Genomic DNA, 18,441 nt, shown 5'->3' with positions numbered 1-18,441 from the left:
GGTATGAACAGGAGTGCCACGGAATTTTGCAAAAGTCACTAAAAATTCTCATTTTAATTAGTGTCATAACCAAATTTCATTTTGTACTGTTGCTCTTCGGGTGTTCGTGCGTGATACAGGCGTTACACACACTGTAATCAAATCACCTTGCTGTTCACATGGTATCACATGGTAGCCATGTTTTCTTATCAACCGTTAAGTTACAGTGATGAATTTTAAATTGAAGACCTGAAAATGGACAAATATTTGAAGAAAAGAGTTTGGCATCTCCACATCTACTTTCAGTGATGAAGCTGAACATGAACATAATAAAGTCAAAGTTGTGAGCCAACACTATTGTGAGAGCATTTGCAGTTTGGATTTTTGTTTACAGGTGAACCATCTTGCTCTCTTCATCAGTATTATGTGTGGGGCAAAAGTCTCAAACCATACAAGTTTGCCAAGTAAGTTAAATTGACACCTTACAAGCAAACATCTATCCCTTGTGAACAAGGGCAATTTTTTTGGAACATTTGAAGGATCAAAATGAAAAACAAGTGCAAATGATTAAAGGCTATGTCATAGTTTCTGATAAACCATTGGAAGCAAGCTGCTTGGTTGCTGAGTTTGTAGTGAAAGCGAAAAAGCTGCATGCAGTCGAAGAAACATCAGTTTTACTAGCATGCCAAGAAATGATGAGAGTAATGTTAGATGCAAATGCAGTCAATGAAATTGCAGAAGTTCCCCTTTCAGATAATATAAGTCACCGCATTGATGAGATCAGCTGACATTGAAACTGTGCTCTGAGGCAAAAAGTCAGATCAAGAGGAAAATTTGTGCTGTAACTGGATGAATCGGCAGATATCAGTAGTCATGCTCAACTCTTAGCTAACATCAGGTAAGTTGATGGAAATAGTATAAAAGAATGTTATTTTATTTTTCAGACAACTGCCAGGTCACATACCTGCAGAGGAATCTTGAGGAGGGAGAATTGCAATGGAAAAATTGTCTTAGTGTTTGCACAGACAGGACTGCCCCCAGGACTGGCAAAGTGAAGGGTTTGTAAACAAGGCTAAAGAACAAAACCTAGATGTGCTGGTGACCCACTTTTTCCAGCACCGTGATGCTCTTATGGCCAAAACACTGCCAGAAGAACTTTCCTTAGTGTTAGAGCAGGAAAGATAGTCAACTTAATAAAATCATGGTTCTTAAAATGTGGCCTTTTCTCACTGTTGTGTGATGAAGTGGGATCAGAACACCAGAGTTTACTTTTGCACACAGAAATACACTGGATTTTCCACGGAAAAGTTTTCTCATGTTTTTATGAGCTGAAAGAAGAGTTAAAAACGTTCTTAGCTTTGGAGGAATCAGCATACACGGACTTAATTGCTGGTGTGGCATGGTGTGCAAACCATGCCTACCTTGCCGATATATTTCACCACCGCAGTGAACTGACCAGGAAAATGCAAGGTAGTCTACTTATTTTTCCTTATATCAGAGATGTCAGCAACAGCATCTGCAAGCTTAGTCTTTTTTCAGAGCCAGCACAAAAAAGCGGTCTTTCAGATCCAGACCTAAGACAAAATAGCCTGCTCCCTCCTTTTGAACACAGGTTTCAGAGTAACAGCCGTGTTAGTCTGTATTCACAAAAAGAAATAGCCCCCCAACCTGAAGCAAATACTCACCAGCAACCACATACCACACAACAGAACCACTAACCCAGGAACCTATCCTTGCAACAAAGCCCGTTGCCAACTGTGCCCACATATCTATTCAGGGGACACCATCACAGGGCCTAATCACATCAGCCACACTATCAGAGGCTCGTTCACCTGCACATCCACCAATGTGATATATGCCATCATGTGCCAGCAATGCCCCTCTGCCATGTACATTGGTCAAACTGGACAGTCTCTACGTAAAAGAATAAATGGACACAAATCAGATGTCAAGAATTATAACATTCATAAACCAGTCGGAGAACACTTCAATCTCTCTGGTCACGCGATTACAGAAATGAAAGTTGCGATATAACAACAAAAAACCTTCAAAACCAGACTCCAGCGAGAGACTGTTGAATTGGAATTCATTTGCAAATTGGATACAATTAACTTAGGCTACCTTGCATAATGACTTAGCCACTCCCACTCTCTATTCAAGCCTATTTCCCCTTGTTTTTTCTAACCCCCCCTCCCCCCCCCTTAGACATTCTTGTTAAACCCTGGATTTGTGCTGGAAATGGCCCACCTTGATTATCATACACATTGTAAGGAGAGTGATCACTTTAGATAAGCTATTACCAACAGGAGAGTGGGGTGGGGGGAGAGAAAACCTTTTGTAGTGGTAAACGCCCATTTTTTTCATGCTTTGTGTGTATAAAAAGATCTTCTGTACTTTCCACAGTATGCACCCGATGAAGTGAGCTGTAGCTCACGAAAGCTTCTGCTCAAATAAATTGGTTAGTCTCTAAGGTGCCACAAGTACTCCTTTTCTTCTTTTGAACACAAGATCTCAGATTTGATGTGAGGATCTGTGTCTTCTTTTATGAACAACTGGAGGCTTATTACATTGGACAAGGGGCCGTAGAAATTGTTTAAAAAAGGGCTATAGCATTCATTTTCAAAACTTACCTCTTTTCAGTTCCCTCTATTCTTCCTTTTTTCAGGGGGGCTGAAATAGGCTCACGAGGCTATTATACTTTCAGAAATACAGAAACTGCTCCTGATAGGGGCTCTTGAGGACGTACCCAAACATCTGTAGGGTTGGGAGTTTTATCCAAGATATTTCTTGGCACAGAAAAAAGATGAGCGTTTTTGTACCATTCTAGATTTAAGAAAATTGAGCAGATAAATTCTGTCTTCATATGTGAATCCTAAGCATCTATAATTCCCTTGCTTCTAACTATGGGTTGGTTTGTGACTCTCAATTTAAAGGTCACATATTTTCATATTTCTGTCCTTCGGAATGATTGACAATACCTTCATTTCATATGAGTATGTGGGATTTTTGTATAAAGTCTTCCCGTTTGGCCTGAGCACAGCACTAAAGTGCCTTTCTGTGGTAGCAGCACATCTGAGAAAGTTAGGGTATTGTTGTTGACTTATATTTGGCCAATAGTTTGCTAATGGCAGCTACACACAAAGAGCTGTTACTTCACAGGAGTTTTCAGCCTCCCTTGTTTTGGATCTGGGTCTATTTCAGAACTCAAAAAAATCAAATCTTTACCCAATCCAGAGAATTCTTTTCATAGGCTCTATTTTGAACTCAGTAGGAGCAAAAGCTTTTCTCCCAGGTGATAGGTTTCTGAAAATAGAGCCCCTTTATTTTGGAAAGTCTCACCCGTCAAACTCAGAAAGTGGTCTTCTTTCTGGGTCTCAAGGGTTTGATGGCAGCTGCCACTGACATAACTCCATTTGCTTGTCTCAGGATGAGGCTGAGGCAGCACTGATGTCTCAAATTTTACACACCCTGTCTGGACAGCCCTCAGATGTTTGTCACTCTGCCTCAAGATGTTCTCAATTCATTGATGTGGTGGACAGACAAATCAGATGTCCTCAGAGACATCCTGTGTAATTCCCCTTCACTATTGGTCTTGATAACTTCAGATGTATCACACACTGGATGAGGAGTGCATTTGGGTCATTTTACAGTTCAGGTCCACTGGGCTTCTCAGGAAAAGAGCTTGCTTATAAACGTGTTGGAGTTAAGAGCCATTAGTTTGATCTTTACTTCCTCAAGCAATGGACAATACGTCCACTATGTGTTACATTAATGAGCAAAGGGGTGCTGACTCTTCACAGTTATGTGCTGAAGCAGCCATTAGGGGATTTGTGCATTCTTCACAATGTCTGTCCTTTAGCAGGGGAGAACCATGTGCTGGCAGAATGTCTCAGCAGGGACAGTTCTTAGATACATGAAGAGAGTTCTAAACCTATTATTTGGAGGGGGCCATTTAGGGATCTGGGGCAAACACTGGGGACTGGTCCTGCTTTGAGCAGGGGGTTGGACTAGATGACCTCCTGAGGTCCCTTCCAACTCTGATATTCTATGATTCTATTTAAATAAAACTGCTTTTTAGGAAATCATTTACGTTGTTTGTTTCTTATTCTAAGAATCATATGGGTCACAGTATGTTTGCTCACATATTTCCTGATACACTGTTTAACCTATCATTGAAAGTTACAAGTTAATGACAGTTTGTGTGCATTCTGTTGTAAGTTCTCATACTACTATAGCAGTAGCAGTATCTTTTGCTTGCTTTACATTAGGGCTGCCAAGCGATTAAAATAATTAATCGCGATTAATCGCTCAATAAAAAATTAATCGCGATTAATTGCTCAATTAATCACACTTGTTAAACTAGTTGAATACCATTAATTTAAATATTTTGGATGTTTTCTACATTTTCAAATATATTGATCAATTATAACAGAATACAAAGTGTACAGTTCTCACTTTATATTTATTTTTGATTACAAATATTTGCACTATGAAAAAGCAAAAGAAATAGTATTTTTCAATTCACCTAATAAAAGAAGTGTAGTGTAATCTCTTTATCATGAAAGTTGAACTTACAAATGTAGAATTATGTACAATATAAAGAACTGCATTCAAAAATAAAACAATTTAAAACTTTAGAGCCTACAGTCAACTCCGTCCTATTTCTTGATCAGACAGTCGCTCAGACAAACAAGTTTGTTTACATTTGCAGGAGGCCATGATGCCAGCTTCTTTTTCACAATGTCACCTGAAAGTGAGAATAGGTGTTCTCATGGCACTGTTGTAGCTGGTGTCGCAAGATATTTACGTGCCAGATGTGCTAAAGATTCATATATCCCTTCATGCTTCAACCACCATTCCAGAGGACATGCGTCCATGCTGGTGACACGTTCTGCTCAATAACAATCCAAAGCAGTGCAGACCAACACATGCTCATTTTCATCATCTGAGTCAGATGTCACCAGCAGATTTTCTTTTTTGATGGTTCGGGTTCCGTAGTGTCTGATCCAGTAGCATTCTCAGAGCACACATAAACCGATGAGGATGTGATTGTTCCTCAGGGAGCCTTACGCCTTCTGAGAACTCTGCTACTACACCCTTTCCTTCCCTTCCCAGTTTTGGAACACCTCCTGTCCAAAATACCGTGTTCCATGCCTGCGCAGTGCAAAAGGGGGTGGTGATGGCACATGAGGAGAAAGTTCCTCTGATACTTCCTGTCAGCAGAATTTTCTCCTGCATAGGGGGAATTCTTCAGTGGCTGTCTCCAGACTTTTTGAGCCTGCTTTGTGCTACATAATTTTGCACTGCTTATGTCGTACAAAGTTAACTGAAGATTCTGCTCCCTTGTTGTTCTTCCCTCTTTTATAAGTGTGCATAAATGTGGTGTTTGTAGGTCTTGTATTCCTTTTCTAAGCCTCTTGGTAAATAAATGAAAGACTGACTCTTTAAAAAGAGAATTCTTTGTAATTTGCCTTTTGTACTTGTGAGATAAATAGGTTTTTGCTATTACTGAACTGCTGTGTGAAAAGTCTACTTAAGGGAAACTTTAATTTTGGGCCTTGGATTTTAAACTCTATAAAGTTTCTCATATTCCTTCCTCAAGGGATTTCAAGTTCTGTATATGTATGTATAAAAACCTGTATACGTACATGTAAAATATTATTAAAATACAATAAAAGCATCTAGTTCAGAACATTTGTTGTTTTTTTTCAAGAAATGGTAATATGTCAAAATAATTTTTAAAAAAACTTTTAAAAGAAAGTAAAATTACTAGATTATCTGTTTTTATTTATAGACTATATAAATGGAGGAGAACTTTTTACTCACCTTTCTCAAAGAGAGAGATTTACAGAAAATGAGGTACAGATATACATTGGAGAAATTGTACTGGCTCTTGAACACCTGCACAAGGTAAGACAGTTTTTTCCATCAATGCTTTCTTGTTAGGTACATCTTCATGATTATATAAAAAATAAAAAGGACTTAATTTTTTTGTTTAAATATATAGAGCATGATTATATACACCAATTTTAAATATTAATTATTTAATGAATTATAAATACATCTTCCTTTATTACGTATTCAGTTGTTGTATCTGTGCACCGATTAAGACTAGAGTCTACTCTCTGCCTCTAGAGTCAGTATTTGTTATTTTGCCAATTGGTTGTTGCTTTCTGAATATCTCCATTTCCAATAGTACTTCTTTCCACACATGAAATGTCATTATGACTCTCATTTTCTTTCAGCATAAAGGACAGAAATGTCTGCAGTCAATTTTTATCACTGTCTCCTTTCATTAAAATTATAGGTTAAAATTTTCAAATCTGAGGCCTAAAATTAGATAGGTGCCTAAATAGGAAATTGGGTAAGTGAGGCATAATTTACAAAGATGTCCCATTGAATTTACTGGGATTTGTAAGTTATAGACTTTAAGGCCAGAAGAGACCGCCAGATTGTTTAGTCTGACCTTGTGTATATCACAGGACACCAGCACTATCCAGCACCTGCACACTAAACCCAACACCCGAAATTAAACCAAAGTATTACAGCCCACTGAAGACTAGACTGTTATATGCAGAGAATAGAATGGAGCAAGGTGCACCAGTGCTTGAGGGCTCCTGAAATGATTAAGCAAGATATACCCAGATCATCCTGGCAAGTAACCTGCACCCACACATTGAAGAGGAAGGTGGAAAAAAACCCAAGACTACTGCCCATGTGATCTGGAGAAAAAGTCCTTCCCCACCCCACATGTGGCAATCAGTGAGACCATGAACAAGAACCAGCCAGCCACGCACCTGAGAGAGAGAATGTCTGGTGCCACCACAGAGCCCTGTACCTCCCCATCTAATGTCCCATCTCCAGCTGTGTCCATCCTGATATTTCAGAGGAAGGAGATAAAAAACAGCCAAAAACCAGAATACATTATAGGGGAGGGAAATCCCTTCCTGACCCCTGCAAGTCTCTGGCTGAAACCCTGAAGAATAAGCTTTTAAGAACATATGGCATAAACCCGAAGTGAGACGCAGGGCTTCGGAGTCCTGCCTACTACCATCGTAAGCTACCCCCCTCATACAGTCACACTCATAAATGTGTCTAGTTGTCTTAAAGCTAAGTAAGTTGTTTACCCCTACAACTCCTATTGGAAGGCTGTTCCAGAACCTCACCCCTCTGATGGTTAGAAACCTTGTAATTTCCCAGCTTGAATTTTTTCATGACCAGTTTATATCCATTTGTTCTTGTGCCAACATTGTCCTTGAGCTTAAATAGTTTTTCTCCCTCCCCTGTATTTACCATGTAATGTATTTTTAAAAAGCGGTCATATCCCCTCTCGGCCTTCTTTTTGCTGGACTAAACAAGCCAAACTCTTTAATCTCCTATCAAAAGATAGGCCCTCCATTCTTCTGGTCATCCTAGCAGTTCTTCTCGGCACCTGTTTTGGTTTAAATTAATCTTTCTTGAACATGAGTGAGCAGAACTGTACACGGTATTCCAAATGAGGTCTTACCAGTACCTTGTACGATGGCATTAATTCTTTATCTCTACTAGAAATGCCCTGCATGAAACCTATTAATATCGCCTTCTTCACAACTGCATTTCACAGCTGACTTATACAGTGGTTCATAGTTATATTGTGACTGACACTTGCACTTAGGTCTCTCTTCTTCGTCACTTTAAGCTGATGAGCTGCCAGCAGAAGTTCTTATTAGATCCTAAGTACAACGATCTTGCACTTTCTACTGTTGAGTTTCATTCCATTTCTGCCAATCCGGTGTTCAAGAACATCCAGATCCCCATGTATAATATTCCAATTCTCCTCTGTATTGACAATGCCTCCCAACTTTATCAACAGCAAATTTCATTAGCACACGTCTATTTTTTTGTGCTAAGGTCATAAATAGGAATAAGATTGGTCTCAAAACTAATCTTTGAGGAGTTCCACAAGTAACCTCCTTTCAGTCTGATAATTCGCTTTTCAGGATAACCTGTTGCTTCCTCCCCTTTAGCCATTTCCTTATCCACCTTACAGTTCTTGTACTGATCCGCATTTTCCCTAATTAAACTAATTTCCCATGTGACATCACATCAAATGCTGTGTTGAAGTCCAAGTATATTAAATCTACTGCTTTTCCATTATCTAAAAAAATCAGTTATTTTTCTCAAAGTAGTAGATCAGGTTAGTTTGGCATGATCTACGTTTGGTAAACCTGTGAGGCATTCTATTCCCTTTACCATTTATTTCCATTAATTTAATTATTCTTTTCTTCACAATTTGTTTTAAAGCCTGACATACTCCTAAGGTTAATTTAACAGACCTGTAATTTTCCAAATCACTTTTAAAAAAAATGTAAGTATGACATTAACTATTCTCCAGTCATATTCTCCCTGAATAGATTGCTAATCTAGTAGCAAAGTTTTTTTAATAAATCAATCTCATGTGCCAGTTCTTTCAGTGTTCTGGGATGGAAATTATCCATTCCCTCCTATTTGAGCGAATTAAGCTCTTCAAGTTGTTTTTTTTCCCCCCATCTCAGTAACTGGTAGTTTCCAGTTCTAGACCCTCATTTCCATCAGCCGTACCGCCTTTTTGCACATGTTTCATATGATCATCCTGTTGAAAACCAAGGAAAAAAGTATTCATTCTGGGGACTCAGCACTTCTAAAAATCAGGCCACTTCCATTTAGATTCTAAATATAAATTTAGGGGCCTGTGAATGAGCTCCCCCTTCAGATCCTGGAAACCATGGCTGGTAAGCCCTCTTTGTGAACTAAGCAACATGATTAATTCCAGCAGGTACCTCAACCAAGTGTCTCTTTATTGCTGTTTATGCTGCAGATAAATCACAACACAGCCACAGTTACGTAGAGCCCCTTTCCTGCTCTCTGGCTTAGCCTTTTATATGGCTGGCTTTCTTCTCAGAGCTATCAAGATGGTGAGCCAATTATCTTCATAAGGCTCCCAACAGGCGCAAGTGTTATTTTCTACTCTTCCAACCCCAAACTACCTAAGTCCCTCCTACTCTTAACTACACCTGGTGACCACGGAGTTCTAAGTGACCAGGTAGTTTATAGCTACTAACAGTGCCCTGTCACAGAGCCTACCTCTAGACAGCCAAGTTTTGAAAATTTTGATATTAGTGAACAATATATATGTTCGTGGTCTTCAGTAAAACAGCCCACCTGTTCTTCCCAGGGGAGAGGCTATAATGAAAATGTTTGCACTTTCAGCTCCTTATTTTGGCTAGGTGATAGAGTAGAGGCCAAGACTCTAGTTTTTTTGTACATGAGGCAGAGAGCGTGAGGCCAGAAGGAATCACCAGATCATCTAGTCTGTCCTTCTGTACATCACAGGCCACCCAACAACCGAAATCAGATCACAGTATTACAGCCCAGAGAAGACTAGACTATTATGTGCCACAGGCAGAGGGTAGGAGAGACTGAGGTGCACCAGTGCTTGAGGCTCCTGCAATGGTTTGTAAACGATTAAGCAAGCAAGTGACACACATCCACACGCTAGCAGTGATCTTGGGGGGTTTTCAACTTCCTTTGCAATCTGACCTGGTGGAAGATTCTTTCCCAGCCCCATATATGGCAATCAGGTAGATCCTGAGCATTTGAACAAGAATCAGTCAGCCCAAGTACCTGAGAGACAGAATGCTCAATGCCTCCTTGGGCCCCTGGCCTATCCTGCTTAATGTCCCATCTCCAGCTATGGCCATCTCTGATACTTCAGAAGAAGATTTAAATAAAAAATCCCAAACCTCCAAGAATACATTGGGGGAGAGGGGGACTCCCTTCCTGATCCCTGCAGGTGTCCGGCTGAAACTTTGAAGCCTGAGCTTTACGAGCGTAAGACGTAGTAATACTAATAGCACGGTCTCTGATGAATTGATGTTTTAATGATGCAAAGAGAGTGGAAGTTTATGTGAGCAAAATTGCCTTGCAGCCTGCTGTAGCATAACTGGCTCCTGCATTGTATTTATGGAATCTTACATAATCTGCAGATCAGTCAGGAATCTATATTCTTATGAATATAGATGCAGGTGGTTCCATTATTAAGGTTGAATTCAGTTTTGCACTTAAAAGTAGGGATTCAGCCACTTTCTTATATCTGAAGAGTACAGTGTATACTCCCCTAAATTACAACACTCGTTTAGTACAGAATGCTGTTTCTGAGAATCTACAAGTAAGTAATTTAATTAGTTTACAAGTTAAATTTAAAATGGGTCCTTTAAGAATCTTTGCTTTGGATTTTTTGGGGGTCCTGAATGGTCTTAATCATGGAGTAAACCTCCCATATAGTTAAAATGTTGAAATCTCATGCATTGCCTACATTTGAAGAAATGCATGTAGGAGTAAGTCATTTCTTGTTTGTTTTTTTCATAACTGAAATATATTTTTTCAGCAGAGGCTGAAAAACAGTATTTTTCTACAGAGAATTCCATGAAGACCTGTGTCACAGTTACCTTTTTAACTGCACCTGGAACCCCTCTCAGTCTCTCCAAGTGCACAGCCCTCTCACTCAGTAGGCCTAATTTACTGAGCCCTGCAGGTCTTTCCTTCAGGGCTTTGACAAGCAATTAATATACAGTGACCTTCTCAAAAACAATGTATTGCTTATCTTTAACAATAGGAACATCGCTCTGCGTAAGAGAGAGAATTTGAGCCCACTAAACAGTCCAAATGCCTGTCTAGACTACCATTCCCCTGATGGTAGCCAGATAGCAAAACTTAGTCAGACCCTCTCACAGAATCGGTCTCTGTTTTGGACTGCTCCGTGTAAGCATCCCCGACAACTCACACCTCTTTCTCTCTTGAGAGTCACTTTAACTGTTTAGTGTCCTTTTGGTCTTTAGGTTCCAGCCTTGGCAGAACAGCAATGTAACTCTTGGCTGGAGCCTGTAAGTGGGATATTTACAGGTAATTGCTCAGCCTTCTTGTGCTGTTTTTGTAGCTTATTTGCACTCATTGTCTTGTGTTCCTGACTGTTTTTTGAACAGCCTAGTATTAAAATGAACTAACCTATGCATTCAGTTCCCATTAACCTAGTATAGCTACCAAGTACCTATTTCATTCAACAATCATTCATATAAAACATAGAGTATTCATAAATTAATACAGATTAGCCCATGTCCTTCACAATCCGCCCTCTTTCAAAATGAGGGTTGCCATTTCTTACTGTTCTCAGTGGGTGTGAAGCTGCAGGTTGCTATCAGAAAGAGGCTCTCTTTCAAATGTCTACTGCCTGCCGTTGTTCCCACTGAGGGTGAGGCCAAGATGCCCTCATTGAGGATGGTGGCTACTAACTCACAGAGCCACCATTCTTCCTGATGGCAGCTTGACTTCATGCTTGTTGGGGACAGTGGGAAGTAATCACCATTTTGAAACAAGGGATCTTTACTAATAGTAACTTAGAGCTTCACACCCATTGAGAACAGTAAGAGATGGCAGCTATTTTAAGACGGAAGGTCATCTTGGAATTCTCTGTAAAAGAACATTAATTTTCAGCCTCTGCTGAAGAAAAAATAAATAGGCACTATTAATCCTAAACACTTATTTTCAAAATCTCTTTTTTGCACTGGATCGCTCAATTTCTATGAAATTGTAACAAGGGGGAAATGCTGGGGTGTTGTGCAAGGGAATTTGCAGCACAGGATAGACAAAGGAAATTGGTATGTGTAAGTAAAAGCAGGGGAATGTGGAGGTTAGGAAATGGTGAGGTGCGGGACCTGGCCAATACATTCTGGATGCTTTGTGTTGCTCCTCAATGGATGAAGCACCCAGAGCATATTGGTCAATCTAAAAACCAAAATCATTAGATTGCATAGTCATGTTCTCTCTAGCTTTCTTGTTTAGTGACCATTTATAAAAATTTTAATTGGAAGAAGAAGAAAAAAAGGAAAGTCCCAGGCTAAAAACTGTTAAACTGAAGCAAAGAGTGCATAGCAGTAATTTTAAGGGTAAAACCAAAAAGAATGCTGTAATGATCCCAAAAAGAACTATTACAAACCAAGGAAATTCAGAGTTCAGTTTTAAATTTAAAAGAAATCTAGAGGTGTTAAGCTGTGATAATGCCTTGTCAAGCATCCAAAAAACATTACTCTGCCCTGTAGTGATACTGTGAACAAAAAAAATATAATCAAATCGCTCTTAAAAATCAGTTTATTATAATCTGGGACTGCAAATCCTGTTATGGATTTATACTTGTATAGTATAATGTCACGACAGGGTGGAGTTGAGGTTTGGATTCTGTAACTGTGTATTTCCATACCTTAACATATTTGGATTTCTTTTAAATTTAACCTTAACTTTGAATTTTACTGAGTTTGTGGTGATTATTTTTGGGATAATTACAACATTATTGTAACATATTTTACCTCTAAAAACTGATTAAATTTAGTGAAGGTTGAGAGAATTTAACATAGTTTTGTATCTGGGATTTTTAATCACTTTTGCTAGATCCAAATTTAGAAACATTCTTTAACATATCTTAGCATTTCCAGATCAATGTTATATTACTGTTTTTATGTTTGTTTGCAGTTGGGCATTATATATCGAGATATAAAACTTGAGAATATTCTACTTGATTCTAATGGCCATGTTGTGCTGACAGACTTTGGTCTGAGTAAGGAGTTTCTTACAGATGAAGTGAGTATTTGAATATTCAGTGATTGTGGACCCAATACAGAAATAATTTGGATCTGTCTTACTGAGAGCTCCATGTATATTTGAGGGCAGAATTTGCCTCTTACGATTTCCCTCCACTGGTGTGAAGCTGCAGGTTGCTATCAGAAAGATGCTCTCTTTCAAATGTCTACTGCCTTCCATTGTTCCCACTGAGGGTGAAGCCAAGATGCCCTCATTGAGGATGGTGGCTACTAACTCACAGAGCCACCTTTCTTCCTGATGGCAGCTTGACTTTTCTCCTTTTCTTCATCAACAAACAAAAACTGCGTGTCTTCATTTTTAAGCCCCTTCACAACTTAACTCTGCCATACCTGTAGACTTTTATTTGATGTTGAGCATCTGACCCCACCTTTGCTCTGCCAACATTGTCAGCCTTTTTGTCCATGGTTCTGATTTTTCCTCAAACAGCTTCACAGTTTCTTCCATGCTGCCCCTTATATATCAAAGTGTAGCCATTACATTGTCATCCATCATATCCCTCCTGAAAACTCATTCCTGTCATGGTGCATACAGAACACTTTTTCAATGACTAGACAGATGGTGTGCTTGACCGTTAGTTATGCTAATCATAATTATTTCATAGTTATCTTGTATTCATCCTGTCTGCTTGTTGTCTCTTGTCACGTATTTAGATTGTAAGATCTTTGGGGCAGGAGCCATCTTTTCTTCTTTGAGTGCTTGCTCATGTTGATTTCATTCTAGGTATGTGCGTGCCCACATGCGCAGTTGTTGAAGATTTTTGCCTTAGTGGTATCCGTAGGGCCAGATGTGGTGCCCCCTTGATTGCCATGTTCATGTGTTGGTATATCAGGTGCTGCCAGCCCTATGGCCTCTCAGTTCCTTCTTACTACCCGTGGTGGTTAGTCAGAGCGCCTTTCCTTGCATAGTAAGGGCTAGCAGTTTAGTCTCTTCTTAGGACTGTTACGAATTACACCTGGTAGGACACGCACACAAGTGCTGCGAATTACACCTGGTAGGACACGCACACAAGTGCTGCGAATTACACCTGGTAGGACACGCACAGTTCGAATCTAGGCTGAGGCACAGAAACAAAGTCCACAATTGCAGAGTTCCCAAAAGACACTAAGTTTATTACGCTCGAGCGTGATGCCCCCCTGCTAGCCAGGAGGGGACCCTGAATGCAGATTATACAAAGGTTATATACCTTTTAGCAAAGCATGTTGCCCTCGTGCATCGGAAACCTTAGCCAATAAACAAACCCTTGTCTTATCTACCACCTATCCCTGCTTGGTGCATTCCTCGTGCTATACCAGTAAGTTAATTACACAGCATGGTCCTAAAGCCATGCATCAGTAACTTTTATTATCAGGATGGGAGGCCTCACATCAAGGCCAAGAGACAGGGAGTTAGAGACTGACAAAAACCAGATACTGGGAGTCAAGGCAGGCTGGAGACGAGGAGGAGGATTTTCACAATATCTAAGGATTCAATATCTAAGGATTACTCCTCCTGGTGTATGATGTGCTGGCATTTAAACAATGGTGGGCCCCAAACCAAAATGGAGTCACGTGCTAACTTTTCCTTAACAGGACCTTCTAAATAGTTTTTTTTATAATAGTGTTAAGTAGTTTTTAAGTGTAGTTAGACATTAGAGTCCCAGCAGGGATTTCACCCCAGGCTGAAACCATGCACTGACTATAACAGGCTTATATCTGTAAGTGACCCCCGCAGCAGCTGCCTCAAGTGCTGGGGAAATTACATATGAAGGACAAGAGACACCTTCCCAAGCTCCCCCCAGTGCCAAGAGAGCAGAAGCCTCCACCTGCACCGCCAGCAAATGGCAAAGCCTTCAGGAGACAATGGAGTATCGGTGATCCCCTGAGACGAGGCAGAGCTCTCCTCCATGCCACAGATCTCCGGAGTCACAGCCCAGATCCTCTGGGGCTCGCCCTCAATCTCTGGCATGGTGATCACGGTCCCCACCATCTTGACACGGATTGCCAAAGGGGAGGCGCCAGTCTCCATATTACCCGCAGCATTCACCCTCCTGCCCGTCATCCTCTCAGCACAGATCTTGGTCGCCTGCCCCGTGGGAGCGCTGCCCATCACGACTCCGGTCCCCCCGGCACCGGTCCCTTTCATACCAGCACTGATCCTCTCACTCCAGGCACTGGTCTCTGGTGGCGATGATCAGCAGGCAATGCAGGCAGCAGTGGCCCCACTGTGGTCACCAGAAGGGGATTCCTCCAGCATGGAAGGGAAGTTCAGCCCTTTTCCCAGATTCAACCGGCGTGATTTGGTTCCTGAGGCAGTGTTGACATCGACGGCACTGCCTGGCAGCATGGCCTGTGCAGTGGCCTTATTGGAGCACATGTGCTGGTCATGACAGTGCCCCCTTCACACCACTCATCTGCCGCTGTCTTGGAGCAACAGTTGGCGGCAGTGATGGCACAGAGCTCGGTGCGCCAGTAGCGCTTGGACGTCAGGGTAGAAGAGACTGCACCCACCCCTAAACCTCTAGCCCCCACGGGGGATGATGTCCTAGGGCTTCCCCCAGTGGTACAGTCATCATTTTCATCTCCAGATGAGGCAGTCACAGGACTCTCAAGGGCCAGCACACCGGGCCCTACTTTGATGGGTGGCCGAGAAGTTGGGCCTAGAGATGGAGATGTCCGAGCAGGTGGAAACCTGGTTCAATGTCCTCTCAGCCTCTAACCTGGCCTGTGTTGCACTACCAGTGCATGACAGGGTCCTCAAACTGGACAAGGCCCTCTGGCAAACCCCATCTTCCATTCCTCTCACCTCCAAAAGGACCAAAAAGAAGTACCTTGTCTTGGACAAAGGGTTCAAGTACCTTTATACCCACATACCGCTGGGCTCACTGGTTGTCTCTGTGGCCAACGAAAAAGACAAGCAGGGGCACACTAGCTTAACTCCCAAAAATAAAGAGGCCAAAAGACTGGAACTTTCTGGGAGGAAAATTTATTCCACTGCCAGCCTGCAGTTCCGGGTGGCGAATCATCAGACCCTCTTGGGCAGGTACACTTTTAAGTTAAAGGAGTCCCTTCCACAGGGTTTGGCCCAAGAATTAGGCATCCTGGTGGAGGAAGGCACCGCGGCTGCTAGGTGCTCCCTCCAAATGGTATGGGATGCAGTGGACTCATTGGCTAGGTTGGTTGCGTCGACGGTGGTTATGAGGCACAGCTCCTGGCTTCAGACCGCTGGCCTTTCCCAAGAGATGCAGACCTCGATTCATGACATTCCATTTGATAAGAATGGTCTCTTCTCTGAATAAACAGATGCGAGACTGCATGGGTTGAAGGACACTCGGGCCACTCTTTGCTCGCTGAGCATGAATATGTTGCAGTCTGCACGGAAGCAGTTCTGGCCGCCCCCACCGCCCAGACTTTGGCAGCCTCGTCGGGTTCTGCTAGGAGAAGGGATAGAGGCACGAGTTTTAGTTGTCACCGCCCATCCTCCTCCCACTCACTCATGCAGTCCAGCCCAGCAAAGCATCCTGGGGGCCAGAGGTGCTCATTTTGAAGGTGCACTCAAGATAGATGCCCCAGTCAGTTCCCTGGATCCACGCTGTCCTTTCCTTGACCTTCTTCATCCTACCATTCAGCCTGGTTGCAGGTCACCTTGGACTGCTGGATGTTGGACATAATATCTTGGGGATATACCCTGCAATTTTCAGCTGCCCTTCCTTGCCACCTCCTCTCTTTCCCATCCCTTTTCAGAGACCTTTCTCACCAGCAACTCCTCTTTCAGGGGGTCGAGAACCTGTGCCTGAGTGCAGTGGAGGAGGTCATAGAATCATAGAATATCAGGGTTGGAAGGGACCTCAGGAGGTCATCTAGTCCAACCCCCTGCTCAAAGCAGGACCGATCCCCAACTAAATCATCCCAGCCAGGGCTTTGTCAAGCCTGACCTTAAAAACTTCTAAGGAAGGAGATTCCACCACCTCCCTAGGTAACGCATTCCAGTGTTTCACCACCCTCCTAGTGAAAAAGTTTTTCCTAATATCCAACCTAAATCTCCCCCACTGCAACTTGAGACCATTACTCCTTGTTCTGTCATCTGCTACCACTGAGAACAGTCTAGAGCCATCCTCTTTGGAATCCCCTTTCAGGTAGTTGAAAGCAGCTATCAAATCCCCTCTCATTCTTCTCTTCCGTAGACTAAACATCCCCAGTTCCCTCCCTCACATAAGTCATGTGTTCCAGTCCCCTAATCATTTTTGTTGCCCTCCACTAGACTCTTTCCAATTTTTCCACATCCTTCTTGTAGTGTGGGGCCCAAAACTGGACACAGTACTCCAGATGAGGCCTCACCAGTGTCGAATAGATGGGAACGATCATGTCCCTCGATCTGCTGGCAATGCCCCTACTTATACATCCCAAAATGCCATTGGCCTTCTTGGCAACAAGGGCACACTGTTGACTCATATCCAGCTTCTCGTCCACTGTCACCCCTAGGTCCTTTTCTGCAGAACTGCTGCTGAGCCATTCGGTCCCAAGTCTGTAGCGGTGCATTGGATTCTTCTGTCCTAAGTGCAGGACTCTGCACTTGTTCTTGTCGAACGTCATCAGGTCCCTTGGGACATGAAAGGGAAAGGGTTGTATTCCTGCTACTTCCTAATTCTGAAGGCAAAAGGGGGCCTCATACCCATCCTGGACCTGTGTCGACTCAACAAGTCTCAAAAAGTTGAAGTTTTGCCTGGTCTCCCTGGCCTCCATCATCCCCTCCCTGGATCCAGGAGACTGGTATACTGTCCTTGACTTAAAGGACGCTTATTTCCATATTTCCATAATCCCAGGTCACAGATGCTTCCTCCGTTTCCTAGTGGGTGGGTGCCATTGTCAATTCTCAGTGCTGCCCTTTGGTCTCTCATCGGCCCCCAGGGTGATCACAAAATGTATGGTGCCATTGGCTGCTTACCTGAGACTCTGAGGGGTCCAGGTCTTCCCGTATCTCAACGAAAGGCTCATCAAGGGCAGGTCTTGGGAGCAAGTTCAGAGGAGCCTCAATCTGGTGCGTTCCACTTGCTGCAACCTGGGCCTGTTAATAAACGAGAAAAAATCCACCTTAATGCCCGTCCAGCGAATAGAGTTCATTGGGGCGGTTCTTGACTCCACGTGAGCCAGAGCCTTCCTTCCAGAAGTGTGTTTTCAGGCCATGTTGGACCTGATCTCTCATGTGAAGAACCACCCACGCACCATGGCTCACACCTGCCTGTGGCTGTTTGGCCACATGTTTGTGAATGTGTACATGGTCAGCCATGCTTGGCTCCATCTCTGGCCCCTACAAGCGTGCCTGGCATCTGTCTACATTCCCAACAGACACAATCTGGACTGGGAAGTCAGGGTGCTGGACCGCATCGGGTGGACCCTGGATTGGTGTTGGAAGGAGTCCCATTCGTGACCACATCCTCGTCGCTGATCCTGGTCTCTGATGCTTCAGACCTGGGCTGGGGAGCCAACCTGGGTAAACTGAGCACTCAGGGCTGCTGGTTGTGAGATCATCTGGCCCTCCACATCAACGTCAGGGAGTTCAGAGCAGTTTGCCTGGCCTCCCAAGTGGTCTTGCCCTACCTGAAGGGCAAGGTGATGCAGGTCCTGATGGACAACACCGCCACGATGTATTACATCAACAGGCAGCGCGGTGCCAGTCTTCGGCTCTTTGTCAAGAAGCTCTCAGGTTTTTGTGATTTTTATGTATGGCATGCCATTCGTCTGATAGCTATGCACCTGCCTGGAACCAGATCCGCCTGGAACCTGCTGGTGGATCACCTCAGCAGGACTTCCTCCTTTC

The 18,441-nt window shown here is 42.7% G+C and overlaps 1 protein-coding gene across 4 annotated transcripts in view; it reads left to right on the top strand.

Annotated features, from left to right (window-relative positions):
- The window catches only part of RPS6KA5 (ribosomal protein S6 kinase A5), a 190,441-nt gene that overhangs the window by 61,551 nt on the left and 110,449 nt on the right, over positions 1-18,441 (top strand). For 2 of the 4 annotated variants that reach the window (XM_073349427.1, XM_073349426.1), the window contains exons 4-5: positions 5,774-5,889; positions 12,520-12,627. In XM_073349427.1, the coding sequence (XP_073205528.1) occupies positions 5,774-5,889; positions 12,520-12,627 (224 nt within the window). The remainder of the gene's footprint in view (positions 1-5,773; positions 5,890-12,519; positions 12,628-18,441) is intronic. The other 2 variants (XM_073349430.1, XM_073349429.1) reach the window with 1 other exon arrangement.

Source organism: Lepidochelys kempii, chromosome 6 (genome assembly GCF_965140265.1).
Source record: "Lepidochelys kempii isolate rLepKem1 chromosome 6, rLepKem1.hap2, whole genome shotgun sequence".
NCBI classification, from domain to species: domain Eukaryota; kingdom Metazoa; phylum Chordata; order Testudines; family Cheloniidae; genus Lepidochelys; species Lepidochelys kempii.
The sequence above is the reverse complement of the archived record's forward strand: the minus strand, read 5'-3'. Positions and strand labels throughout refer to the sequence as shown.